General features: G+C 32.8%; 2 protein-coding genes across 2 annotated transcripts; both read left to right on the top strand.

Moving 5' to 3' along the window:
* Positions 1 to 13808: 13808 nt before the first annotated feature.
* Positions 13809 to 17387, top strand: LOC141668021 (uncharacterized). Its single transcript, XM_074474694.1, has 10 exons — positions 13809 to 14096; positions 14467 to 14619; positions 14878 to 14971; positions 15056 to 15144; positions 15249 to 15371; positions 15465 to 15653; positions 15756 to 15913; positions 16015 to 16090; positions 16768 to 16890; positions 17044 to 17387. Exons 1-10 carry the CDS (start codon positions 13944 to 13946, stop codon positions 17188 to 17190), a joined length of 1305 nt encoding a protein of 434 aa, XP_074330795.1. The 5' UTR covers positions 13809 to 13943; the 3' UTR covers positions 17191 to 17387.
* Positions 17388 to 22300: 4913 nt separating this feature from the next.
* Positions 22301 to 23788, top strand: LOC141663662 (uncharacterized). Its single transcript, XM_074469451.1, has 2 exons — positions 22301 to 22427; positions 22766 to 23788. Exons 1-2 carry the CDS (start codon positions 22353 to 22355, stop codon positions 23606 to 23608), a joined length of 918 nt encoding a protein of 305 aa, XP_074325552.1. The 5' UTR covers positions 22301 to 22352; the 3' UTR covers positions 23609 to 23788.
* The last annotated feature ends 974 nt before the right edge of the window (positions 23789 to 24762 follow it).

The following is a 24762-nucleotide window of genomic DNA, read 5'->3' as shown; positions in this document are numbered from 1 at the left end:
ACTAATATATTTCAGGCTTCAATTCAAATTGCAATAAGGACATGAATTTTAAGAGTAATTAAGCATACCTAGCTCACTTACTAATCTTGTGAATGTTGATTCATCAAGTGGCTTGGTAAATATGTCTGCAATTTGTTGTTCACTTGGAACAAAATGTAGTTCCACTGTACCATTCATGACATGCTCCCTAATGAAGTGGTACTTGATATCAATGTGCTTGGTTCTTGAGTGCTGTACAGGATTCTCTGTTATGGCTATGGCACTTGTGTTGTCACAAAAGATAGGAATTCTATCAACATGAAGTCCATAGTCAAGGAGTTGATTTCTCATCCATAACACTTGAGAGCAGCAACTTCCAGCAGCAATGTATTCAGCCTCAGCTGTAGAAGTAGAGACTGAATTTTGCTTTTTGCTAAACCATGATACAAGCTTGTTTCCCAGGAATTGGCAGGAGCCTGTTGTACTTTTCCTGTCTATTTTGCAACCTGCATAGTCTGCATCTGAATAACCAATTAGATCAAAGCCAGATTCTCTAGGATACCAAATACCTAAATTTGGTGTACCCTTGAGATATCTGAAAATCCTTTTGATAGCTATTAAGTGAGACTCCCTAGGATCAGCTTGAAATCTAGCACACAGACATGTAGCAAACATTATATCTGGTCTGCTAGCAGTTAAATATAAAAGTGAACCAACCATGCCTCTATAACTTGTAATGTCCACAGACCTTTCAGTCTTATTTAATTCAAGTTTGGTGGCAGTGGCCATGGGAGTTTTTGCAGATGAACATTCCATTAAGTCAAACTTCTTTAAAAGATCATGAATATATTTAGTTTGACTAATGAAAATTCCATTACTAACTTGTTTAATTTGTAAACCAAGAAAATAGGTTAGTTCTCCCATAAGGCTCATTTCATAATTACTTTGCATTAGCTTAGCAAACTTTTTACAAAGTTTATCATCTTTAGAACCAAATATTATGTCGTCTACATAAATTTGAACAAGTATACTAGAGCCATTAACATTCCTAAAGAAGAGAGTTTTATCAACAGTACCTCTAGTGAAGTGATTCTCCAAAAGAAATTTTGATAAGGTTTCATACCAGGCTCTAGGTGCTTGCTTCAGTCCATAGAGTGCTTTCAACAGATAATATACATAGTCTGGAAAATTTGGATCTTCAAATCCTGGAGGTTGACTTACATAGACTTCTTCCTCTAATTTCCCATTTAGAAATGCACTCTTGACATCCATTTGATAGACTTTGAAATTGGCATGAGCTGCATAGGCTAGAAAAATTCTGATGGCTTCAAGTCTTGCAACAGGAGCATATGTCTCATCAAAATCTATTCCCTCTTGCTGAGAATAGCCTTTAGCAACCAATCTGGCTTTATTCCTTATGATAATGCCATTTTCATCCATCTTGTTTCTGAATACCCATTTTGTGTCAATAGGACTCTTGTTCTTTGGTTTGGGTACCAGCTTCCAAACTTGGTTTCTCTCAAATTGGTTTAGCTCTTCCTGCATAGCTACTATCCAATCTGGATCCAATAAGGCTTCTTCCACTTTCTTAGGTTCCTCCTGAGATAGAAAACTACTATACAGACATTCATCTTGAGTAGCTCTTCTTGTTTGCACTTTAGATGATGCATCACCAATGATCAGTTCAAAGGGATGATTCTTGGTCCATTTCCTTTGAAGTGGAAGATGTGCTCTAGATGAGGTGGCCTCAGTATTGTCATGATGTGAGACAGAGTGTTGACTAGTTGAAACTCCCCCTGAGTTGTTGGTCCTTTGCAGGGAACTTGGAGTTCTATCAACTGATGATGTAAATCGATTATCCGTTGATAAACTATGATCAACGGATGCTTCATTTAGTACTTCAACGGATGATACACCATGTCTTTCAACGGATACTGCATTGCCTCTATCAACGGATGCAGAATTCTGACTTTCAACGGATGCAGTATTTTGTGCATTATCCAAGGGCATGTTTTGAATCCCTTTTGAAGTGTTATCTCCATCAGTCTCCTCTTCACTATCATCACAATATATCTCAATGTTGTCAAATTTGAGTCTCTCATATTGTCCCTCATCTGTTAGTCCATCAATCTTTTTATCATCAAACACAACATGCACAGATTCCATAACAATGTTGGTTCTTAGATTGTAGACCCTATAAGATTTTCCAGCTGAATAACCAACAAATATCCCTTCATCAGCCTTTGCATCAAACTTCCCTTTATGGTCAGATTGATTCCTTAGTATAAAGCATTTACATCCAAAGACATGAAGAAAGTTTAGAGTTGGTTTTCTTCTCTTGAACAACTGATAAGGAGTCATGCCTTTAGCTTGATTGATCAAAGAGATATTTTGAGTGAAACAGGCACAATTAACAGCTTCAGCCCAGAAATATGTTGGTAACTTTGATTCTTCAAGCATTGTTCTGGCAGCCTCAATTAAAGATCTGTTCTTTCTTTCAACTACCCCATTTTGCTGAGGTGTTCTTGGAGCTGAGAACTCATGCATGATTCCATTTTCTTCACAGAACAGCCTCATTGATAAATTCTTGAACTCAGTTCCATTGTCACTCCTGATATTCCTAACCTTCAGGTCAGGATGATTATTGACTTGCCTGATGTGATTGATAATGATTTCACTTGCTTCATCCTTTGACCCAAGAAAATAGACCCATGAAAACTTTGAGAAATCATCTACAATCACTAAGCAATATCTTTTTCTTGCAATTGACAATACATTGACTGGTCCAAACAAATCCATATGTAGCAGCTGTAATGGTTCATCAATTGTTGTTTCAAGCTTCTTTTTGAATGATGCTTTCCTTTGTTTGCCTTTCTGACAAGCATCACACAAACCATCCCTTGAGAATTCAACAAGAGGAATTCCTCTTACTAGATCCTTTTTGACTAGATCATTCATTGTCTTGAAATTCAAATGGGATAGCTTCTTGTGCCATAGCCAACTCTCAACTGAACTTGCTTTGCTGAAGAGACAAGTAATAGATTCTGCATTTGCAGAGTTGAAGTCAGCTAAGTACACATTTCCTTTTCTAACTCCAGTTAGAACCACTTTGTTGTCTTTCTTACTAGTGACAACACAGGCTTCAGAATTGAAGGAAACTGTATTCCCTTTATCACATAGTTGACTGATGCTCAGTAAGTTATGTTTGAGACCATCAACTAATGCAACTTCATCAATGATGACATTCCTTGTTGAAATCAAGCCATATCCCATAGTAAACCCTTTGCTGTCATCTCCAAAGGTTATGCTAGGGCCAGCTCTTTCCTTAAACTCTGTGAGCAGGGAGAAATCTCCTGTCATGTGTCTTGAACAGCCACTGTCCAAGTACCATAGATTTCTTCTATTTCCCTGCACACCATAAAATCAATCAATTTGATTTTGGTACCCAAGTTTCCTTGGGTCCATTCTTGTTAGCCTTTCTCCTAGACTTCATTCCTCCTGCATCTCTAGACTTAGGTAACTTTGAGTCATCCTTGGTCTTGGATGTAGTTGGTTGAGGTGTAGGGTTAGTCACAGAATCATTTAGCACATTTGGAATATGATAAGGCATGGATTGTGCATACATGTTATTCCACATAGGCATATTGTATGGCATTTGAGGCATACTAAATGCAGCAAGATAAGGATTGTTAAAATATGGCATGTTTGCAAAATGTGCATAAGGATTCTGTTGAGACATAGTAGGCATAGCATGTAGAGATGATGCAGACATGTTAGGCATGGAAGAGGGTACAGTTATGGGGGTTTTCTTAATAGATTTGCAATTAGCAGATAGATGATTGACACTACTACAATGCACACAGCTTTTTCTAGGAGCATACCTATCAGGTGTGTAATTGTTATGTTTGTTAACACCTACCTTCCCATTTCTGTTAGATTTTCTTTTAGTTACCTTTTTATCCTCAACCATCTTGAGGCTATTATTTAATTGTTCTAAGGTCATGTGCCCTATATTCACCTTACTGACATCTTTGGATGTGCTTGCTTCTTCTTTAACAAAGTTCTTGGAAGTTGAACCAAACTTTTTGTTGAGTTTCTTTAGATTTTCACTATTAGAAACATCTGCCTGTTTTAATTGAGGAGCCTTCAACGGATGCTCATTTTCTTCCTTCAACGGATAACCTTCATCATCCGTTGATTCCACATCCGTTGACAGCCCATCAATTAATTCCAGTTTCTTCTTGTTTTTATCCCAGGCAGTTTCACAGAATGATTCAATTCCTTGGACCTTGGCAATTTGAGCACTAACATCCCTAGATGTTTTCCAGGCTTTAATCACCTCTTTCTCTCTCTTTAATTGATTAGAAAGTATTTCTACTTTCTTAATAGATTCAGCTAGTTCATTCTCAACAGATATACAATGCAGCTTGGTTTTCTCTAGGTCAATCAACTTATCTTCTAACATAGCATTTCTATTACTTAAAAACAGATCGTTCTCTTTAATCCTACTATTTTCTTTAGCAAGAGATTTAAGAGACACACGCAAATGATACAATTCAGTAGACATGTCATTAAAAGCATCATTGCACTCTTCTTTAGTAAGTTGTGTTACATCAGTTGTGATTACCTGAGTTGTTACCTGATTGCTTGATGAACTAACTTCATTTTCCTCAGAATCAGCCATGAGAGCTAAGTTGACATACTCCACATCTTCATTCTCTTCCTCTCCATCAGCTGCCCAATCTTTTTCTTGAGTAATGAAAGCCCTTTCCTTTTGTTTGAGCAGATCAAAATATTTCTTCTTGTAATCTACTTGGTCAAATTTCTTCTTTTCAGATGTTGGCTTTCTGCACTCACTTGCAAAGTGTCCACTTATACCACAATTGAAACACTTGAACTTTGATTTGTCCACCATGTTCTTATGAGGTTTAGTGGCTCTAGTGTTTTTCTTAAACTTCATCTTTGCAAATCTCCTGGACAGAAATGCAAGATGCTCATCAACACTATCAGAGTCATCTTGACTGGAGTTATCTTCATTCTCAGCAACTTGCTCTTTTCCTTTGCTTGATTCCTGATATCTTGTACCATCTTTGGAGTTTGATGTAGATCTCACAGTTTCTTGTCTGCATTCCCTCTCATTTTCAGCTACCAATGCAACTGAACTTCCTTTCTTTCTCCCCTTCTCCAATACCTCATCCTGTTCCAACTCTAGTTCATAAGTCTTCAAGATTCCATATAATCTTTCAAGAGTGAAGTCCTTATAATCTTGAGAGTTTCTTAAGGAGACAGTCATGGGTTTCCATTCCTTTGGCAAGGATCTTAAGAATTTAAGATTTGAATCCTTCACCTGGTACACTCTACCATACAACTTCAATCCATTCAACAGCTTTTGGAATCTGTTAAATGTGTCATTTAAAGATTCATTTTCTTCAAAATGAAAATACTCATACTGTTGAATGAGAAGTTGCATCTTGTTCTCTTTTACTTGTTCTGTACCTTCACACAACAGCTGAACTGTGTCCCAAACCTCTTTGGCAGTTGAGCAATTTATCACATTATCAAACATATCCTTGTCAAGACCATTAAACAAAATGTTCATAGCCTTCTTATCCTTGTGGACTTCTTCTGTGTCTTCCATTGTCCATTCTGCTCTAGGTTTTGGAATGGATTGACCAACAGCAATTGTGGCCGTAGCAACTGTGGCTACTTTGTGGGGAATGTGAGGACCATTCTCAATACAGTTTACATAACCTTCATCTTGGGAGAGTAGATGAAGGTGCATTTTCACCTTCCAGTGGTGATAACTGTCTCTGTCAAGAACTGGGATTTTTACTCCAATATCCTTCTTACTCATCTTTGTTAGATTCCAAGATCTTTAAACTCTTTGTTTGTCAAGAGCTCGCTCTGATACCAATTGTTATTTCTAGAGAACTAACAATGAGATTTACAGAAGGGGGGTTGAATGTAAATCTCAAAACTTTTTCAAGTTTTGAGCAGTTTATAAAGACTGTGTGTTCAAGATGAACAAGTGTGTGAATTGCTTTAAGCTGATACAGACAGATATATATTCAAACACAAATGTAAAGAACACAATAAACCTTTAAAAACTTTTCTGGTGGATTTGTTGTTCCACCAGAGATGGTATTTCAGAAATTCTGTGATCTAAGAATTTGATCACAGCTGCATCCTAGTACAAACTAGATAATTTTTCTCTCAAGATTTTTCTAAACAGCTCTGGAAAAATTCTTATCTAATTACTAGCTACTACTTGGTTTATATATTACCAAGTGTACAAGTGAGGACTAACTTAAAATACAGTAATAAAATAAGTTCTTCACTTGCTTCTTTTCCTGTTCACTCCAGTACTTTGTTGACTATTGCATCTTTGTACTAGAGTAGAACGGCTGCTTTTTCTGATGTTCCTGAAATTAGGCTGCCACATTTCAGTTATCTCTGTTCACCCACGTGCCTCTGTTTGTAGGTACAACTACCACTTATCAACGGTTAATCAACAGAACATCCGTTGAAGCTTTCATCCGTTGATGCACTCATCCGTTGAAGGATGTTATCCGTTGAAGCTTTCATCCGTTGATGCACTCATCCGTTGAAGCTTTAAAGACATCCGTTGAAGCTTAGCTTCTCATCCGTTGAAGGTCTTTAAGTCATCCGTTGATACCACTTCACTTATACAAAATTACAAGGCATGAAATATTTACAATTGGCCTTCCTATCTGCATATCTTCTAGTAGTCAACATGACTCATAGTTTCTCTCAACTTCTAAGAATTACATCTTAAATACAGAGACTGAAATATGCTACAACACTAGACTTATTTCTAAGTAAAGCTACACCATCAACGGATAGCCAAAGTGGTCTTATCCGTTGAGGCTACAGACACTGAATTTCTACTTAAGTGTTTTGTTAAACATATCATCAAACTAATGCACATATATTCCTAACAAAAATTATTCAAGCCTCTGTGATTTTTAAATTCTGGGTCCGCCCCTGTCGCCCAGCTTTTATAAGACACAAGAGGCTTCAATATGGGCAGACAGAACAGAGTCATTATTGAAGATATCACAACCTACATATGTGTATTCTATGGTGATAGTATGAGGAAGAAGAGGGCAGCGAGGGGAGAGTGAGAGAGAGAGGTTAGAGTGGAATTTTGGCCTAAAAAAACAACGGCAGGGAGATGGAGTTTGCGCAGAGTAAGGAAAAGAGCAGGTGGGGTGGAGGGGTGGGGCGTTGAGTAAGAGAAGGGGTAGTGGTAGGTTAAAAAGAATTATAATTTTGTTTAATAAATTGTATATTCAGCCGTTGGATTGTTCTTTGTGAGGATAAATTTGGTGCGTTAGATCTGATTCACACATCTATGACATGACACAAAATTTTACTGCTATCGGTTGAATTTAGAAGTGTCAATTTATAAATTCAACCGGCTGATATAACATATTTTATGTTATAAAAACTAAAATTTCTAATAATTTCTAGGTAATCGATATTAAAATTAATTCATTTTTTTAAAGATTATAATTTTATAATTTTTTAAACTATTCATTATTTCAGTAAAACAAATTAGAAAAGTGATTTTGGTCCATTTTATCATAAATTTCACTGTGCGGTGAAATTTAGTCTTAAGTTTAGTTGTACTTTATTTGCTAAAATAATCATGTTCTCATGATTAAAAATTCTTAAAATTTTATATATACTATTTTTTTAATCATTTTCACATCCGACTAAGTTCTAAGGTTAGAATCTAAAGCCCTAAATTTATTTTGAAAATTTTCACATCCGCACGGTTGGATTATATTAAAAATAAAATTTAAAATAAAATTTCTGGTAAAAAAATAAAAAAATAAAATATAAATAAATTAAAAAACTGGAAAGTCTAACCTTAATCGATACCCAAAACCTTAAATGCATAACCCCTTAACTATATATCTAACGTTACTAACAATTTATATATACCCATTTAAGAACAATTTTATTATTAGCTTAATAATTTTTTTCTAAAAACATTATAGTGAATGAAACACATAGAAGTGGCACTCTTGTAATTTTTCCGTAATTTTTCAAATAAGTTGAACAAATATATAAATTCTAGAATATTAAAATATAAAAAATCAAAATTTTCCCATAACATATAATACTTTTTAAACTTTAAAGTATTTTTGTGTGTTTTTCGGTTACTAAACAGTGTGTATTCCTGAATTGGTGTTTCGATTTTTTTAAAAATAATTTTCATTAAAATATTTTTTTTTGGTTTGTCATTTTAACAGTCAAGCTTTAGTTTGACTAGAAAAGTGAACTACTATTTATTCCAGAATTGTTGTTTCGATTTTATAAAAAATGTTTTTCAACGATTCAACCATATGTATGTCAGTAGACATATATATTAGTGATTTAACCAAAGTTTCATATGAAAATAATTTTATTTGGTTTGCCATTTTAACAGTCAAGTTTCAGTTTGACGAGTAAAGTGAACTACTGTTTATTCCAGAATTGGTGTTTCGATTCATTTAAAAATATTTTTAAATGATTCCACCATATGAATGTCAATAGATACATATATGTTAGTGATATAACCAAAGTTTCATATTAAAATAATTTTATTTGGTTTATCCTTTTAACAATCAAGCTTTAATTTGATTAGTAAAGTGAACTACAGTTTATTCCATAATTGGGGTTTCGATTTTTTTAAAAATATTTTTCAACTCCAACCATATGGATATCAATAGATATATATTAGTGATATAACCAAAGTTTCATATCAACATACTTTTATTTGATTTGCCATTTTAACAGTCAAGGTTTAGTTTGACTAGTACAATGAACTACTGTTTATTCCACAATCGGTGTTTCGATTTTTTTAAAAATATTTTTCAACGATCCAACCGTATGGATGTCAATAGATATATATATTAGTGATATAACGAAAGTTTCATATAAAAATAATTTGTTTAGTTTGTCATTTTAACAGTCAAGTTTCAATTTGACTAGTAAAGTGAACTATTGTTTATTCCAGAATTGTTGTTTCGATTTTTTAAAGAAAATTTTTCAACGATCCAACCGTATGGATGTCGATAGATATATATTAGTGATATAACCAAAGTTTCATATCAAAATACTTTTATTTGGTTTGCCATATTAACAGTCAAGGTTTAGTTTGACTAGTACAATGAACTACTGTTTATTCCACAATGTGTGTTTCGATTTTTTTAAAATTATTTTTCAACGATCCAACCGTATGCATGTCAATATATATATATATATATAAATGAGTGATATAACGAAAGTTTCATAAGAAAATAATTTTGTTTGGTTTGCCATTTTAACAGTCAAACTTCAATTTGACTAGTAAAGTGAACTACTTTTTATTCCGTTGTTTCGATTTTATAAAAAATATTTTTCAACGATCCAACCGTATATATGTCAATATATATATATTAGTTATATAACTAAAATTTTATATCAAAATACTTTTATTTGATTTGCCATTTTAAAAGTCAAGGTTTAGTTTGACTAGTATAATGAACTATTATTTATTCCACAATTGGTGTTTCGATTTTTTTAAAAATATTTTTCAACGATCCAACCATATGGATCTCAATATATATATATATATATATATATATATATATATTAGTGATATAACGAAAGTTTCATATGAAAATAATTTTGTTTGGTTTGCCATTTTAAAAGTCAAGCTTCAATTTGACTAGTAAAGTGAACTACTGTTTATTCCAGAATTGTTGTTTCGATTTTTTAAAATATTTTTCAACGATCCAACCGTATAGATGTCAATAGATATATATTAGTGATATAACCAATGTTTCATATCAAAATACTTTTATTTGGTTTGCCATTTTAAAAGTCAAGGTTTAGTTTGACTAGTACAATGAACTACTGTTTATTCCACAATTGGTGTTTCGATTTTTTTAAAAATATTTTTCAACGATACAACCGTATGGATGTCAATAGATATATATATATATATATATATATATATATATTAGTGATATAACGAAAGTTTCATATAAAAATAATTTTGTTTGATTTGCCATTTTAACAGTCAAGCTTTAATTTGACTAGTAAAGTGAACTACTGTTTTCAGAATTGTTGTTTCGATTTTTTAACAATATATTTCAACGATCCAACCGTATGGATGTCAATAGATATATATATTAGAGATATAATCAAAGTTTCATATCAAAATAATTTTATTTGATTTGTCATTTTAACAGTCAAGGTTTAGTTTGACTAGTATAATGAACTACTGTTTATTCCACAATTGGTGTTTAGATTTTTTTAAAAATATTTTCCAACGATCCAACCGTATGGATTTCAATAGATATAGATTTTAGTGATATAAAGAAAGTTTCATATGAAAATAATTTTGTTTGGTTTGTCATTTTAACGGTCTAGCTTCAATTTGACTAGTAAAGTGAACTAATGTTTATTCCAGAATTGCTGTTTTGATTTTTTAAAAAATATTTTTCAACGATCCAACTGTATTGATGTCAATAGATATATATATGTATATTAGTGATATAATCAGATTTTCATATAAAAATAATTATATTTGGTTTCATTATAACAGTCAAGCTTTAATTTGACTAGTACTTATTACTAGTGTTTAGTCCCATGTCGATGTTTTGATTTTTTTTAAATATTTATGAATGATCCAACCATACGGATGTTATGACCTATATATGTTAGTGATATGACAAAATTTTTAGAAAAAATTAAATTCATTTGGATAGCTATTTTAACAGTCAACCAGTGATTTAACTAGTACCTCTTACTAGTCTTAAGTCCCATATCGATATTTTATTTTTTAAAAAAAATTATAGTGGATGAAACACATAGATGTGGAACTCTTGTAATTTTTTAAACATATTAAACAAATATTTAAATTTTATAATATTATCAAACACAAAAAATCAAAATTCTTCTATAATGTATATTTTTTCGCCACCATAAACATTTGTACATGTGATGAATATTATACTTGTATATAAATATATAATTTTTAACTATATATAATACTATTTAGATTTTTAAGTACTTTTTGTGTTTTTCGTTTACTAAATACAACCGCTTACAGTCACTTTAATTATTTCAACCTATTTCGATGGAAATCGTCTTTTGCCATTTCTGCAAATTCAAACAAAAAGAGCGGGAAAATATCCCGCCATTTTGGTAAGGCTAAATTCGACTGCTAGCAATGGAATTTAGGAGCATTAAATAATTCAGTTGGCGGGGAAATTCCCTTCAATTTTTGATGGAGTCAAATTCAACCACACAAAAAATTCGGTCGCATTTATTACTAAATTCAACCGCGAACGGTTGTATTTAGCCGTGCCCAATGAAATAACCGAAATCGGTCAAATTTAAACCGGTTGAATTTATGCAGTCGAATTTAGTCTTAATTTCTTGTAGTGAAGGTTCTGGAGTTCCTTCCCTTATAGGACTCCTAATCACCATCTAAATTGGAGACTTGGCCACTAGGGAGCGTACTAGTCATAAGCTTCCTCCGTAAAGGGAGCGCTCTAGTCATAAGTGTCCTCCGTAAAGGGAGCGCCCTAGTCGTAAGCATCCTCCGTAAATGGAGCGCCGTATAGGGAGCGCCCTAGTCGTAAGCGTCCTCCATAAATGGAGCGCCCTAGTCGTAAGCGTCCTCTGTAAAGGGAGCGTCCTAGTCATAAGCGTTCTCCGTAAAAGGAACGCCCTAGTCGTTAGCGCCCTAGTCGTAAGCTTCCTCCATAAAGAGAGCGCCCTATGCTCCGGAGACATGTTCTCCGGTGCTCATCCATCCACCTCTGTGGCGGTGATCCGACCCACTTTTTTAAAGATCCGATACAATACCGATGATGATATTATGATATAACACATAATATTTGAATCATAGTCATTTAACTTGAATTAGGAGAAAAATAGTGTCTAATATTTAACAACTTAAATTAGTCCTCGTAAGAATGAATTATTATACTACTTGTTCGATACATGCACTTGCATTAGCATTTGTAAAATCGATAACAATAATCAAGTCACTCATGAAAGAAAGCACAATTTTCTCAACCATACGCCTCCGAATACTTTTCATTAATTAAAAAAAATATCTTATCTATAATACATATGTTTACATCATAAACAATAAAAAAATTGCTCCCTATATGGATTTGATTTGGATTTGTTTTCATTTGGACAGAGCTAAATGCCCTAGATATATAAAATGGATGGGGCATAACCGAGACGTTGGAATATCTACCGAGCATAAATTCTAAACCTATAATACACATGTATGTAAAATCTTCTAATATTCTTTTATTTGATTATTTTGAGTCACATGTTTTGTTTATCTGCCATTTTATATTTTTTCAACTCCAGTTGATAAAAGTACTAATAAGTTTTACTTCAGTCGATATCCAATAAAATAAAATATATTATTCTCTCGGGCTTAAAAAATATAATATTATTGAAAAAGGTGAAAATGAAATAAAGGTAAAAATATAATTTGTGGTTGAGTATAATGATATCTCTTAATAAAGCGAAATAATATTATACGATTAATCTCGACTAAAAAACATTATAATATGGATCCGGACTAAATAAAATTCAAAGAAAACTAAATATAGGTAGTGATATTTTTTCGAAATAGTATAATGGATCTCGGGCTTATAAATTAAAATAATAAATACAATTGACCCGACAAACAAATAATACCATTGAATCGGCCTATTACAAAATTAAAATCGAAATATAAATTTTGGGTTGATATAATGACATGGAAGGAAAATAAAATATATTTAATAATAGGGATAAAATCTATGATATCTATTATATGTGAAAATGGGTTTTGAGCCTATTTAGTAAATTACTTATATGCCCTTTAACCATATTAATGTAAAAAAATGCATTGAGTTGGAGTTGAACCCATGACCTCATGGAGTGAATGACTTAGTGTCACATCTACAACCAGTGTACCAACACAATATTTGATACATTTTCAAAATCATTACTACATTTCTAAATAACTCACCTATTATATTAACTTTAAAACACTCTGCTTTCGATAATTTAATATATATATATATTATCTAAACAATATGAATATATTATGATTAAAATTCAAATTATATGGAGAATAATTTACACGAATATCATAATTATTAATTATTATCCATATTTTGTTTTATATAAATTACATATACATTAGATCGACTATTTTAATTGCTAGCTCAAGTGGTTGATGTGTGTAATTTGTTAATAGTTGGCATAGGTTCGATTCCTACCAACACCAATTATTTTTAATATTTATTAAACTCTAAAATATTAATATTTATTTTTAAAATTAAATCGAGTTAAATTAAAATTAAAAGTAATTAAACTATTGAGACACGGGAGTTAATATTAAAAACATCGAAAGATTTCGATTCTAAACAATCATAAACAAAATAAGGAAAAGTTAGTCTGGTCGTTTCCCATCGCTTTCTAATGTTAGGCCCATCCTTAATATAAGTAGTGATATTTTTTCGAAATAGTATAATGGATCTCGGGCTTATAAATTAAAATAATAAATACAATTGATCAAACAAAAAAATAATATCATTGAATCGGCCTATTACAAAATTAAAATCGAAATATAAATTCTGGGTGATATAATAACATGGAAGGAGGAGAATAAAATATATTTAATATTAGGGATAAAATTAATATAATATTAAATCGAGTTAAATTAAAATTAAAAGTAATAAAATTATTGAGACAAGGGATTTAATATTAAAAACATGGAAAGATTTCTATTCTAAACAATCATCCTTTCTAATGTTAGGCCCATCCTTAATTCCCTTGCTCGCGCCTCCAATATTATCTATAAATATCTATCTGTTCCTCTCCGATCCAATCCAATAATCCATCATAATTTTCGGGTAATATAATTAAACATCATCTGTGTAAACATGGTACAGAAAGTCGGTGACGTGAGGATCAAAACATGTCCCTGTCTCCGCCGCCGCCGTAGCTTCGTGCCTGATGAGGAAAAGACTGTCGCCCATGATGTTACTGATGTGATGAAGAGTACTTCTGTTTCTGTTTTGGTCGTCCCCCACGGGGTATTCTTCAACTACTATATATCTATATATGCCCTTTCTATGTTTTTAATCATGTATACGGGGCACAATTGGATGGCTCAAGTGTTAAGAGGATAATCGTACGGCAGTTGGGTTCGACTCTGGCTTCACCCGAGACCATTTTAGTCAAAAAATATATATATGTTTATTTTTAGGTTTTTTTCTTCACTTGCTTTGTTAAAGTTTTTCTGATTATCTATTTTTTTTTTATAAACTCTTCTGCTCTAGTTGACGGTAAGCTGATAACTTTTCAATTTCATGTCCACTGGATTAACTATTTTTAGAATTATATAAATTCATATTAATTGATTTCAAATTGCTATTTTAATTGTACTTTGTTGTTGTTTATTAGGGTGAAGCTATGTCTCTTTGCCATAATCATGTAATCGAAAGCCTTTTTGATTGCGAACCAGAAGACGAATTGAAGATGCTAATAAAATATAGAGAAAATGTGTCAACTTCGTGGCATGACGAAATTTATCTAATGCTCAATTTTGAAAGAAAGGTATGTAAGTTCATGTCCGGCAATCTCCTCCACCAAGGTGTATTGTTGTAACTAAATACATACATATTTTATATTTTATACTAGTCATTTTCAACTTTTGATTGTATTTCGATTAATAATTGATCGTTATTATCTTTAGATTTTGTTAGCATTAAACTTTTCCTTATTATTTCACGTTATGTATAATTTTATTTAGTGAAAGACTGTTATTGTTTGATAGGATTTCTTATATATGTTTGTTGTTGTTCTAAATTCCAGAGAAAAATTCTTGACTGTCATGTTAAAAATTTGGTGGAGTCCCCCATATTAATTGATGATGCTACAAAAGAAATTAAAGAAATGATTATTAGAGGTAAAAGACTGCTATTTTTCGTTCCTACTATTTAGTTTGATAATTTGTTTGAATTATAATGATATGTTGCTGAACATTTGGCAGACTCAAAACTAGCTGTCCATTTAAAACCTTTGGTTTTTGAACGCCTTGTTGAAATCCTGGTAGAGGATAACGTCAACGAATTCACCAAGGTATGTTTGATGTCGTCATGAATGCATTTTGTACAATCCATACGTTAATAAGATTCTTTTTAATTTTTGGGTTTGTCTCTAAAACTGTTTTGGACTTTTTTCAGGGATCGGCTGCATGCATTTTAGGATTTGCAAATTTTGATGAATGCGATGTTTGTTTTAAAGAAAAGGCAACTGAAGTCCTTGTGACGTTCATGTTTGATGACCGTGATACAATATCCATTCCCGTAATCTTTACTCGGCCAATCATTTTACTAATTTTGATTATCATGAATGAATGAATACCTAACCATATATATACACTGTGTATATCAATTTAGGTTTTGAGAGCACTGACGCGCTTAGCCTATTTTTCTGCCGATTATACAAGTTTTATTATTGAAAATGGCGCTTTAGAAGGTGCGCTTGCAGTCATTGAACCAAATTTTCCTTCTCTTAAGAGGATCCAGAACTTGGCCAAGTTTCTGGTGGTAGTAGTTGTTCGTCGAGTGCAAGTTCCAAATGACAAGGTTATTTAGTTTGTCCACTGTTTAACTCCCTTTTCCCATACAGCACATACAAGTTGTATGATACAATTATTTATGTATTTCTGACAATTCAATTGTTGGCAGGTAGCTGCAGTTGTAACTATTTTGGACGCGATACTCAAAATTAGGGAATCACCTAATCTTCGCTGTATAGTGAGAGCATGCTATACACTTCAGTATATTGCAGCTGACCAGTGGGTAAATGAAGGAAATATCTTAAACAATATAATTTACTTTATCTCGTAAGTGGATATGGTCTCCCTTTTTTTTGTGGATGTATCTATCCTCTAATATTTAGTCGATACCTGATATTTAACTGTGATATTCTGGTGTGATGTTTCAGGCACCATAATGATATGGTCTCCTTTTCTGCACTTAGAGTTGCTGCATATATTGTGAAATCGGGAAATTCTAGCAAGGTATGCTCATATGTTATATATCCTCTAGAAACCATGAACTTTTTTAAAAGAACATTTAACAAAAGCTTTGGAGCATTAAATTTAAAGTTTAATATATAAGGAACATTTTACCAGCAAACCCAGAAACTATATATATAGGACTGTTCAACGAGAACTAGTACATTTGAGGCCTGCGTTGTGAAGTTTTTAAAAGATGGAGGGCTGGTTTGGATTTTCTAATAGTTTCACAAACTGTTATCTAATGTTACTAGAGGATAAACATAGATCTTGTTATATCCAGCCAAGTTTTGGAAGATTGTGTGAATTTAAATTTTAATAAGATTCTTCTGTTAGAGACACGGTTTGAGCCTTTTGATGATAAGGATCAAGCTCATGAATCTTGTGCTTCTCCCAGAAGGACAAGATCTTAAATATCCTTATAGTTGAACATACTGAACTTTAATGAGATGAGGCTGGTGACGTATCCGTTAGTAAATGAAATTATCACGAACACAGTAATGAGGGACACCTTGAGTTGAGGAAGGATAATCGCTGGGCTAAAGCCTGTTGGTTCTTCTTTGGTGAAGAGTGTTATTACTAATCTATTGCTTCAAAGATGATTCAAAGGTGTTCCTTACATTACATGCATGTTAATGAGTGCTCTTCCTTATTGTGTCTAATGAACTTCATTCTTCCAGACCTTGAATAGTTCTCTGCAATTCCTTGGATTGAAGAAGATATGGGGCAAGCCTAAGAAGTTTCAGAAGGAAGTTTGTCACATTATTTCGAACATGGCTGCTGAAGGCGGGATATCCATAAAAGTTGGTTTTAATATTAATTAAGGAGTTTGTTTGAATTTTTATTTTTCCTTTATTCATGATGACTTCTTATATGAATAGTCGTTAGATTTGAATCTTAACTGTATTTCATTAGCTGTGCTCCTAACTACCACATATTATAACTCGAATTAACAGGACTTGGACATGTACAGCCTGATGGATGCTCTTTGTAAACTCCTTGAAGTGGATGACTGTGATGTAAGGATGGAGGCAGCATGCACAATTCAGAATGTCATTCGTTGTCATAGGGCAAGGATGATGATAGATGTTACAGTGTCTTAGATTCCAATAGAATTGGCTTGCAGTCGTTCCCGGACGTGCTTGGTTTTATTTTGAAATCAATTTAATTACAAATTATCAAATATACATCAACTGCCTGTTGCAATTTGGGGCTCTAGCAAAAGTGAATTTGCAATTTTACATCCTACAACAGTCTACTCCCATACTGTATATATAGATGGACCTGTTGAAAATAAAGACTAGAATGATGACTTCAGAATAAATATGATGGGAAGTTGATAGGTACAAGGCCAAAATGCTTTCTAGGACTATATTGTCTTATCTTTTATTTCACTACTGATAAAAAAAACATACATCTTGCTTGAATTTAAACACCTAAAGCTATAGAAGTGGCACCTAAAGCCAAGGAACTACTCCTGCTTCTACTCCATCACCCCATGACCTGATCAACAGCTACTTTCTAGGCATACAGGAACACTCACGACTATGCAGGAATAAAAACAAACTTCATACAAATAAATAACTAAACAAAACAAATAATTAATAACTAAGTTTAAGATTATTCCAACAATCACCCCCTAATCTTAAACATGTCTCATGTAATCCTTCCAGCCCGTATAACTTATTCGACTGAGCCCTTATGGCTAATAATCTGAGCCCGTATAGCTATTCCACTGAGCCCGTATGGCTATTCAACTGAGCCCGACTGAGCCCTTATGGCTAATAATCTGAGCCCGTATAGGTATATCCCTGAGCCCGTATCAACTGAGCCTGTGTGGCTATGATTAGTCTGGCACTTTGCTTCTTTGTCCGTATGGCATTTCTTGTTTGCCCATTTGGCACGACTTATATTTCTCGGCAACCCCGTACTACACATGCATCCCATACTACACATATAGCTTTCCCACCATCCTGCCACTGCCTGCAGTAGTTGTCTTTTCTGCAGCACAGCCACCCGTCATAATTCAAACGTACACTAGCAGTGGCTTCACCACCGTTGCAAACCAAGCTCACCAAAGATCGGTGGCTCTGATACCATATTGAAAATAAAGACTAGAATGATGACTTCAGAATAAATATGATGGGAAGTTGATATGTACAAGATCAAAATGCTCTCTAGGACTACATTGTATTATCTTTTATTTCATTACTGATAAAAAAAAAAAACATACATCTTACTTGAATTTAAACACCTAAAGATATAGAAGTGACTAAACAAAACAAATAATTAATAACAACTAAGTTTAAGATTATTGCAACAGGATCAACAATCTTAGCATTTTTCCTTTGATTAACTCGCAGATGTGAGTGTAGATGACTTACATTTTTCCTTTTTCCTTAAAATATTTAAAATGCATGAATTCAAGTTTATTAAAAGCATTGACTACGAAAAGCTTAAAAATTTATGGATCAAAGTAAATGACAGGCGGCATGCCTCTTGGTTCTTGCAGAGTTGCAGTTAAGAACTTTTGTTGGTATTCTACCCTCAAGTTGTATGAAGTTGTATGAACTTTTGTTGTGCTTTTTTCTTTATATTGCCATTCTTCTAGCTCTCCCAGCAGTATCCCTCCTGCAAACTGCAGATGCCATTTCAGAGAACTCGACAATCACAGTTCGCAAAGGGATCGATATTTCGAAAGTTTTCAGCAAAATGGTAGATGATCGGAAACAATTTTGATTTCTCCAGAGATTCTCAGCTTGCCTGAATCCCTCTGAGCTCTCTTGGAAATTTCTCGTAATCCTTGCAGGACCTGTTTTTGAAGTTTGATCTCATATAATGACACAAATTAACACTTCCATGCACTACTGAGGCTACAGAGGGAGGTACTGCAATTTTTTCCAGAATATTTATTCCAGCATTTATGGAGCCCTTCTGTGTTAGGCTGGGAATAGCACAAAACCCAACATTTGTATTCAAATCATCCTCAACACTACAAGAAAACTGAATATACCAACAGAAAATTTTGTTGGCATGTTAAGAAAATCCGCTGGTAAAACAACGCGCCAACGGAAAGACTACCGAAATAGTCGGTCGGAGTAAACATCGTTGGGAAGCATCTTCCCAACCAATTTTATTGTCTGTTACTAGACTTACCAACGGAATATCAACAGATTAATAATATAATTTTTGTTATAGAAATAAGCATACTGCAATCAACTTAGTAACAAAATATTCTGTTGATGTTTTTAACAACTATAGACTCACAAAATTTCCTTTATTATGTTTGGTGCTGTAGTAACGAAGTCCTAACAGAATAATCATTGGTAATCACGCTCCCCCAAGAAAATATTGAGTCAAACTTCTAATGGCAATCTGCTGGTATAATTATATCTATTCACAGACTTGAATATAATAATTAAACAAAAGATAACAAAATCGATCCTTATAATCGGCATTTTATTACATAAAGTAATTCAAAGTGGGGATAAGAGTTACAAATTCACTTTATCCTAATAAAAATATTATTATAAAAAAAATACAAGTGAATCTAATATTCAAGAGCATGCCTTACTTACAAAAGATATAATAAATTGAATCTTCAAAATAAAAAATTTAAAATTTCTCTAAAACTAGTTTTCAGTTTTATTCAATTGGCTCGAGTTTCTCATCCAATTTGATTTCTTCAAAATCAAGACACATGTCAATTTTCATGACATCAATTAAGACTACCTCTGTTGGTGATTTCTCTTGGTAAAGATTGAGGGTTCTTACTTGTTACGGCTTTTGTCATCTAGGCCGACAATGGGTAGAGGAAGTAGAAGTATACATAAACCCGCTTAAAATTAGATCAAACAATAGGAAGGCCACAAACATATACTGAATGTAATTGTAAATTAAAACATTTATTTGGAAACAAATTAGGCTTCTTAAATAATCCACACAAGAAAACGCATCAAAGTTACTTTTACAATTACCTCATGTTTCCATTCAAACTCAAACAATGGTAATTTTAACACCCACACCCCTGCCCGCCCTCACACAAAAAATTCGGATATATACAGAATTATCTAGTTATTAAGATGCTAAACTAGACAATCCGTCTCAAATCGTAAAGCCGTGTCAAATTTTAAACCCAAATAATAAGATAAATGCATATACTTGGATAACCATTTAGATAATTATTTACAAAAACCTATTTACCCCTAAACCTTTTGGCGCAACGAATATTTTCATTAGTATATAATTATCAATAATCCATTATGCATCAGTTGTTATTCCGTAAATTTTTTAAACTTTTGACTTCCGTTGACAATCTGTTGGTAAATTACCGATTGATTTGTTTCTGTTAACACTTTTTGTTGGTATAAATAGGAATTCTTATAGTGCAGTTTACCTTCCCCTTTGTACAGAGGGCTCAAAACTTTACGATGACTATAGAAGAATAAGGTTAGTCTCTTCGTTTGATCTTATGTCAAATTATTATTGTTACCCACTATCTATACTAATCTATAATAAGCGATTGTAACCCGCTGATCTATACTAAACTATAATAAGCCATTGTAAGAGTATCTCCAATGGATAAGGACCTTTAGATAAAAATGTATCAAACATACCAAAAATAATTATTATAGATATTATGTAAAAAATTGTCCACTCCAATGGTTCTTTCCATTAGCTATAATTTTAGCAAACCTATCTATATTGGCTATATTTGTCGAAACTATATACACATGTAGTAAAATTGCACATCATCTATTACCATAATAAAATAAGATATTCTATTTATAATAACTGAAATAATAGAAACATACTTTTTTAAAAAAAATAGTCAATCATTATAGCCAACTCTACAGAAATAAATCAGCTTACCGGTTCAGCAAATTTTATATTATCATTATTTTATTTATTTTAGCCAATCATTTTAGCTAACGCCCGTTGTAGATGCTCTAACCCACTAATTTATACTCCCCCAGTCCCGCTGGGTAGTCTACATTGGAGGACGGGGAATCGGCACACATTTTAAGTCTCCCGTAAAATATTATTTCATAAATAATTTTATATTTACTTTTTTAAATAAAAATATAATGTTTAAACTTTTATACAGAAAAAGAAAATCATAAAAATAGATTATAGAACTATATTTTATAGTCACCTCAAAATTTGTGCTAAGCATGAGTAAAAAGTATGTAAAGATTTTAGCAAAAAAAAAATATGTAAAAAATACAGTGCTACGGACCGGAGCACTAAAGTATAACTAGCTTTACTATACAATTATATAATACACCAAATATTAAAAGTTTGGTTGGTACGATACTTCCTTCAATTACATAATTATCTTTCCTTAAAAAAATTCAATATTTTCCTCAATTGTCCTTACTTAATTAATATATAACCAATTATCTTTATTAGTAAAATACGTTATTTTTTTTATCTTCACCAACTAAAACAACTCTTTCTCTACAAATATACAAATATTTTAGACTTAACCCATACCTTTTTTAAGTAAAATATGTTATCTTTTTTATTTTCTCCAAATAAAATAAATATTTCTCTAAAAGTATTATGGACAAGTCTTTGTAATATACAATGATTATCTATCTATTAATCTATATATACTATCTACAATATCTATATACTATATTATAATACACGAAACATTAAGAGTTTGGTAGTCGGCCGGTCGGTACTTAGTCGGTCGGTCGGTACTTGCTGAAATTACTTATCTACCCTTATCTATTTATTTGGTCAATCAATTCTAATTTTAATTGATATTAAACTATTAGAGACATAGTCTACTTATCCTACTAAACTACAATCACAACTTATCCTATTATTAAAAAAAGTGTTATATATTGACTGAACTATTAAATTGTTAAACTACTAGATATAGTATAATTATTCTATTAAACTACGACCACATGTTATCCTAATATTTTTTTATAATTTTATTATTATTATTATTATATATTTATATTAAATCATTTAAAATTATAATATGACGAGATAAATAAAAAATTTAAATATTAACAGGAACCCGTGCATCGCACGGGTTTAAACTAGTACAAGGGTTTAAACTAGTACAAACAGAAATAGAAATTAAAGTCCATATTATAAATTTGTAACCTAAAACACAAGTTTTTGGAATATAAATTGGTTTCCGCTAATTAGAAGCGCGTTGTCTAAAAAATACAGAATATTATAAAAGCCCACCTCAGCTCCACATCCCTAGCATCCATATACAGCAGCGCCCCCGTTTGTCGACATGGGTAACAAATCGTACGAGGCGACCGTACAGGTTTCTGATGATCATTCAATCGTCCAAAACTATCCTTGCAAGGTCTTCTCTCTTGACTAAGTTCTTTGTTTTTAAGATATTTCATCCTCGTTCATATCTCCCCTGAACATGATCTCTAATTAGGGTTTGTTCATCATTCTTTTTTACTGTTGTTGTGGTTATCCATCGTTTTTCTTATTATGAAATAAGTTTTCTGTTTTAATTGTTACACATGCATATCACTGGCTCATAAATTTCCATCTATGCTGGTTTAAGTTTGTGTTATACATAATTATCTTTATATGCAAGAAATCAGTAAAGTTGTGTATCTTGTGTTTTTTTATTGCCTTTAAGATTGATACATACACATCTCATTGGCTGAATTTTTTTTATGTTTTAAGGAATTGGTTGGGATCCCTATATTGGAGGTATATTCAATGACATACTTGGGCAGTTCTCCAATGGAGGCCGAAGATCAGATTGGTTCAATCTCTATGAAGACTGACGACATCTTTTATCGCTTATATTATGAAACTAAGGTGGACTCAAGTAAGCCATCAATTGAATACGGGGATCAGCTTCCTATAAGGAACATAGGACCAATCTGCTCCTTTACAGACCTTGATCTGAAGTTTGATCTTGGTATACACGAGGGCTCTAGGAAGGTATCTGTCCGTTCTCCAGAGGGTAGGGATTGGTTGCTGAAATCGGGTATGAAATCAAAAGATGGCTACATGGGAAATATATCTATTCTATTTGGTTGTTTCCTCAGTGCCACTGTAGCCAATGTAAAGGTGAGGTTGCTAAATATCCCTTCTATTGCTACAACAAATGTCTACGGTGTTATAATGGCTACAAACAGCAAATTTGACCATCACGCATGTACAAGCTATCTCTTTTCCCAGAATAGTGATAGCACAGTACAAGTGGAATACAATGGTCTGATTCCCTTGTCCAAATCACGTATAGCTGTGCCATTGGACTCTCGGCTTTATGTAAACATCTTCCTATTTTGTAATGGTTTACATTATATAGGCACTGCTGAATTTACCCCCGGAGAAGAATCAAAACTAGTTGCTGATAAGATTCTAGTAAAAATCACTTGGAATTGTGATGAAGACTGGTATTCTACGGATGAAGACTCAACTTCCACGGATTATGACTCAGACATCATGGATGAAGACAAACCTGAGTATGATCTTGCAACTGAATATGAATTTGACAGTAACGGTGTTATTATATAGGAAATTTGGAGACCGTCACTTGAAGAACCTTACCATAGGGGTACAGAAACGTTGTGATTAATTTGTTTATCGTATTTTTTCACTTATTGTCCAAATATGTATTTAAAAAATATTTTAGACAGTAAAATATGTTTTTGCTACTTAAAAAAATGTTGTGGGTGGACTAAAAATGAAATTATAATTTCGGTTCTCTTTTGATGCTGATGAATGTTAATAAGGCTACTCTCTGATTAATCTCTCTCTCTCTTTCTCTATTTATCTATCTCATACACACACATTCCATTTGTTACTTTTTATCTTATACTCATGGCTTTTGTACGATTCTTAAAGTTGCAAGTCTCGGTTATGATTGGGATTCTTGTGGTTGCTGTTAATGTTAATATAGTCGAGGATCGAGAGGTGAGCCTTATTAGTTGTAGTAATGGTGCAGCTGAACTGATTAGATCTACACCAGTGCAGGTGTTAACCACAACAAGTAGACAATAGCAATTGTTGTCGCTTGTCGTATGTTCCTTCTAGTATTTGATTTTCAGTATAGATGTAGGACATAAACTGGACTAAGAAGCAAATTGGTTAAGATTGGCTATGTATATAAACTGGATTTGGAATTTACACAACTAAGGAATGTCCTGAGTTCTTCAAAAGCTTCTCATTGTGTTTAATGCTATTGTTTGTCACTATGTCTTGCTCAAGTAGGACATAAACTGGATTTAACGAGCAAACTGGTTAAGACTGGCTATGTATATACACTGGATTTAGACTTTACACAACTAGGGAATGTCCCGAGTTCTTAAAAAGGTTCTCATTGTGTTCAATGCTATTGTTTGCCACTTTATCTTGCTCAACTTGATGAAAAAGCTTGAGGTTACTTTCTGAGCAAAAAGCATATTGGTGAGGTGGTGATAGGGATGAAATATATAACAACCAAAAATAAGATGTGTAAACATACCTAAGTTTGAGGAGGTTCCTATCAGAAAAAAAGTTTCCCTTGCGTTAATGCATGTTGTCAGTGAAATTCGATGGCTCGATATATAATATAATATTCTAATTGTTAAGGCAAATGAGACAGTCTCTTATGCAAATGGGACAGTCCCTTTACAAATGAGACAATGAATGAGACAGTCTCAATTAACTGCAGAATGTAAATAACAGTA

This window comes from Apium graveolens, chromosome 6 (assembly GCF_009905375.1).
Source record: "Apium graveolens cultivar Ventura chromosome 6, ASM990537v1, whole genome shotgun sequence".
Taxonomy (NCBI): domain Eukaryota; kingdom Viridiplantae; phylum Streptophyta; class Magnoliopsida; order Apiales; family Apiaceae; genus Apium; species Apium graveolens.
This window is presented reverse-complemented; position numbering and strand designations above follow the sequence as displayed.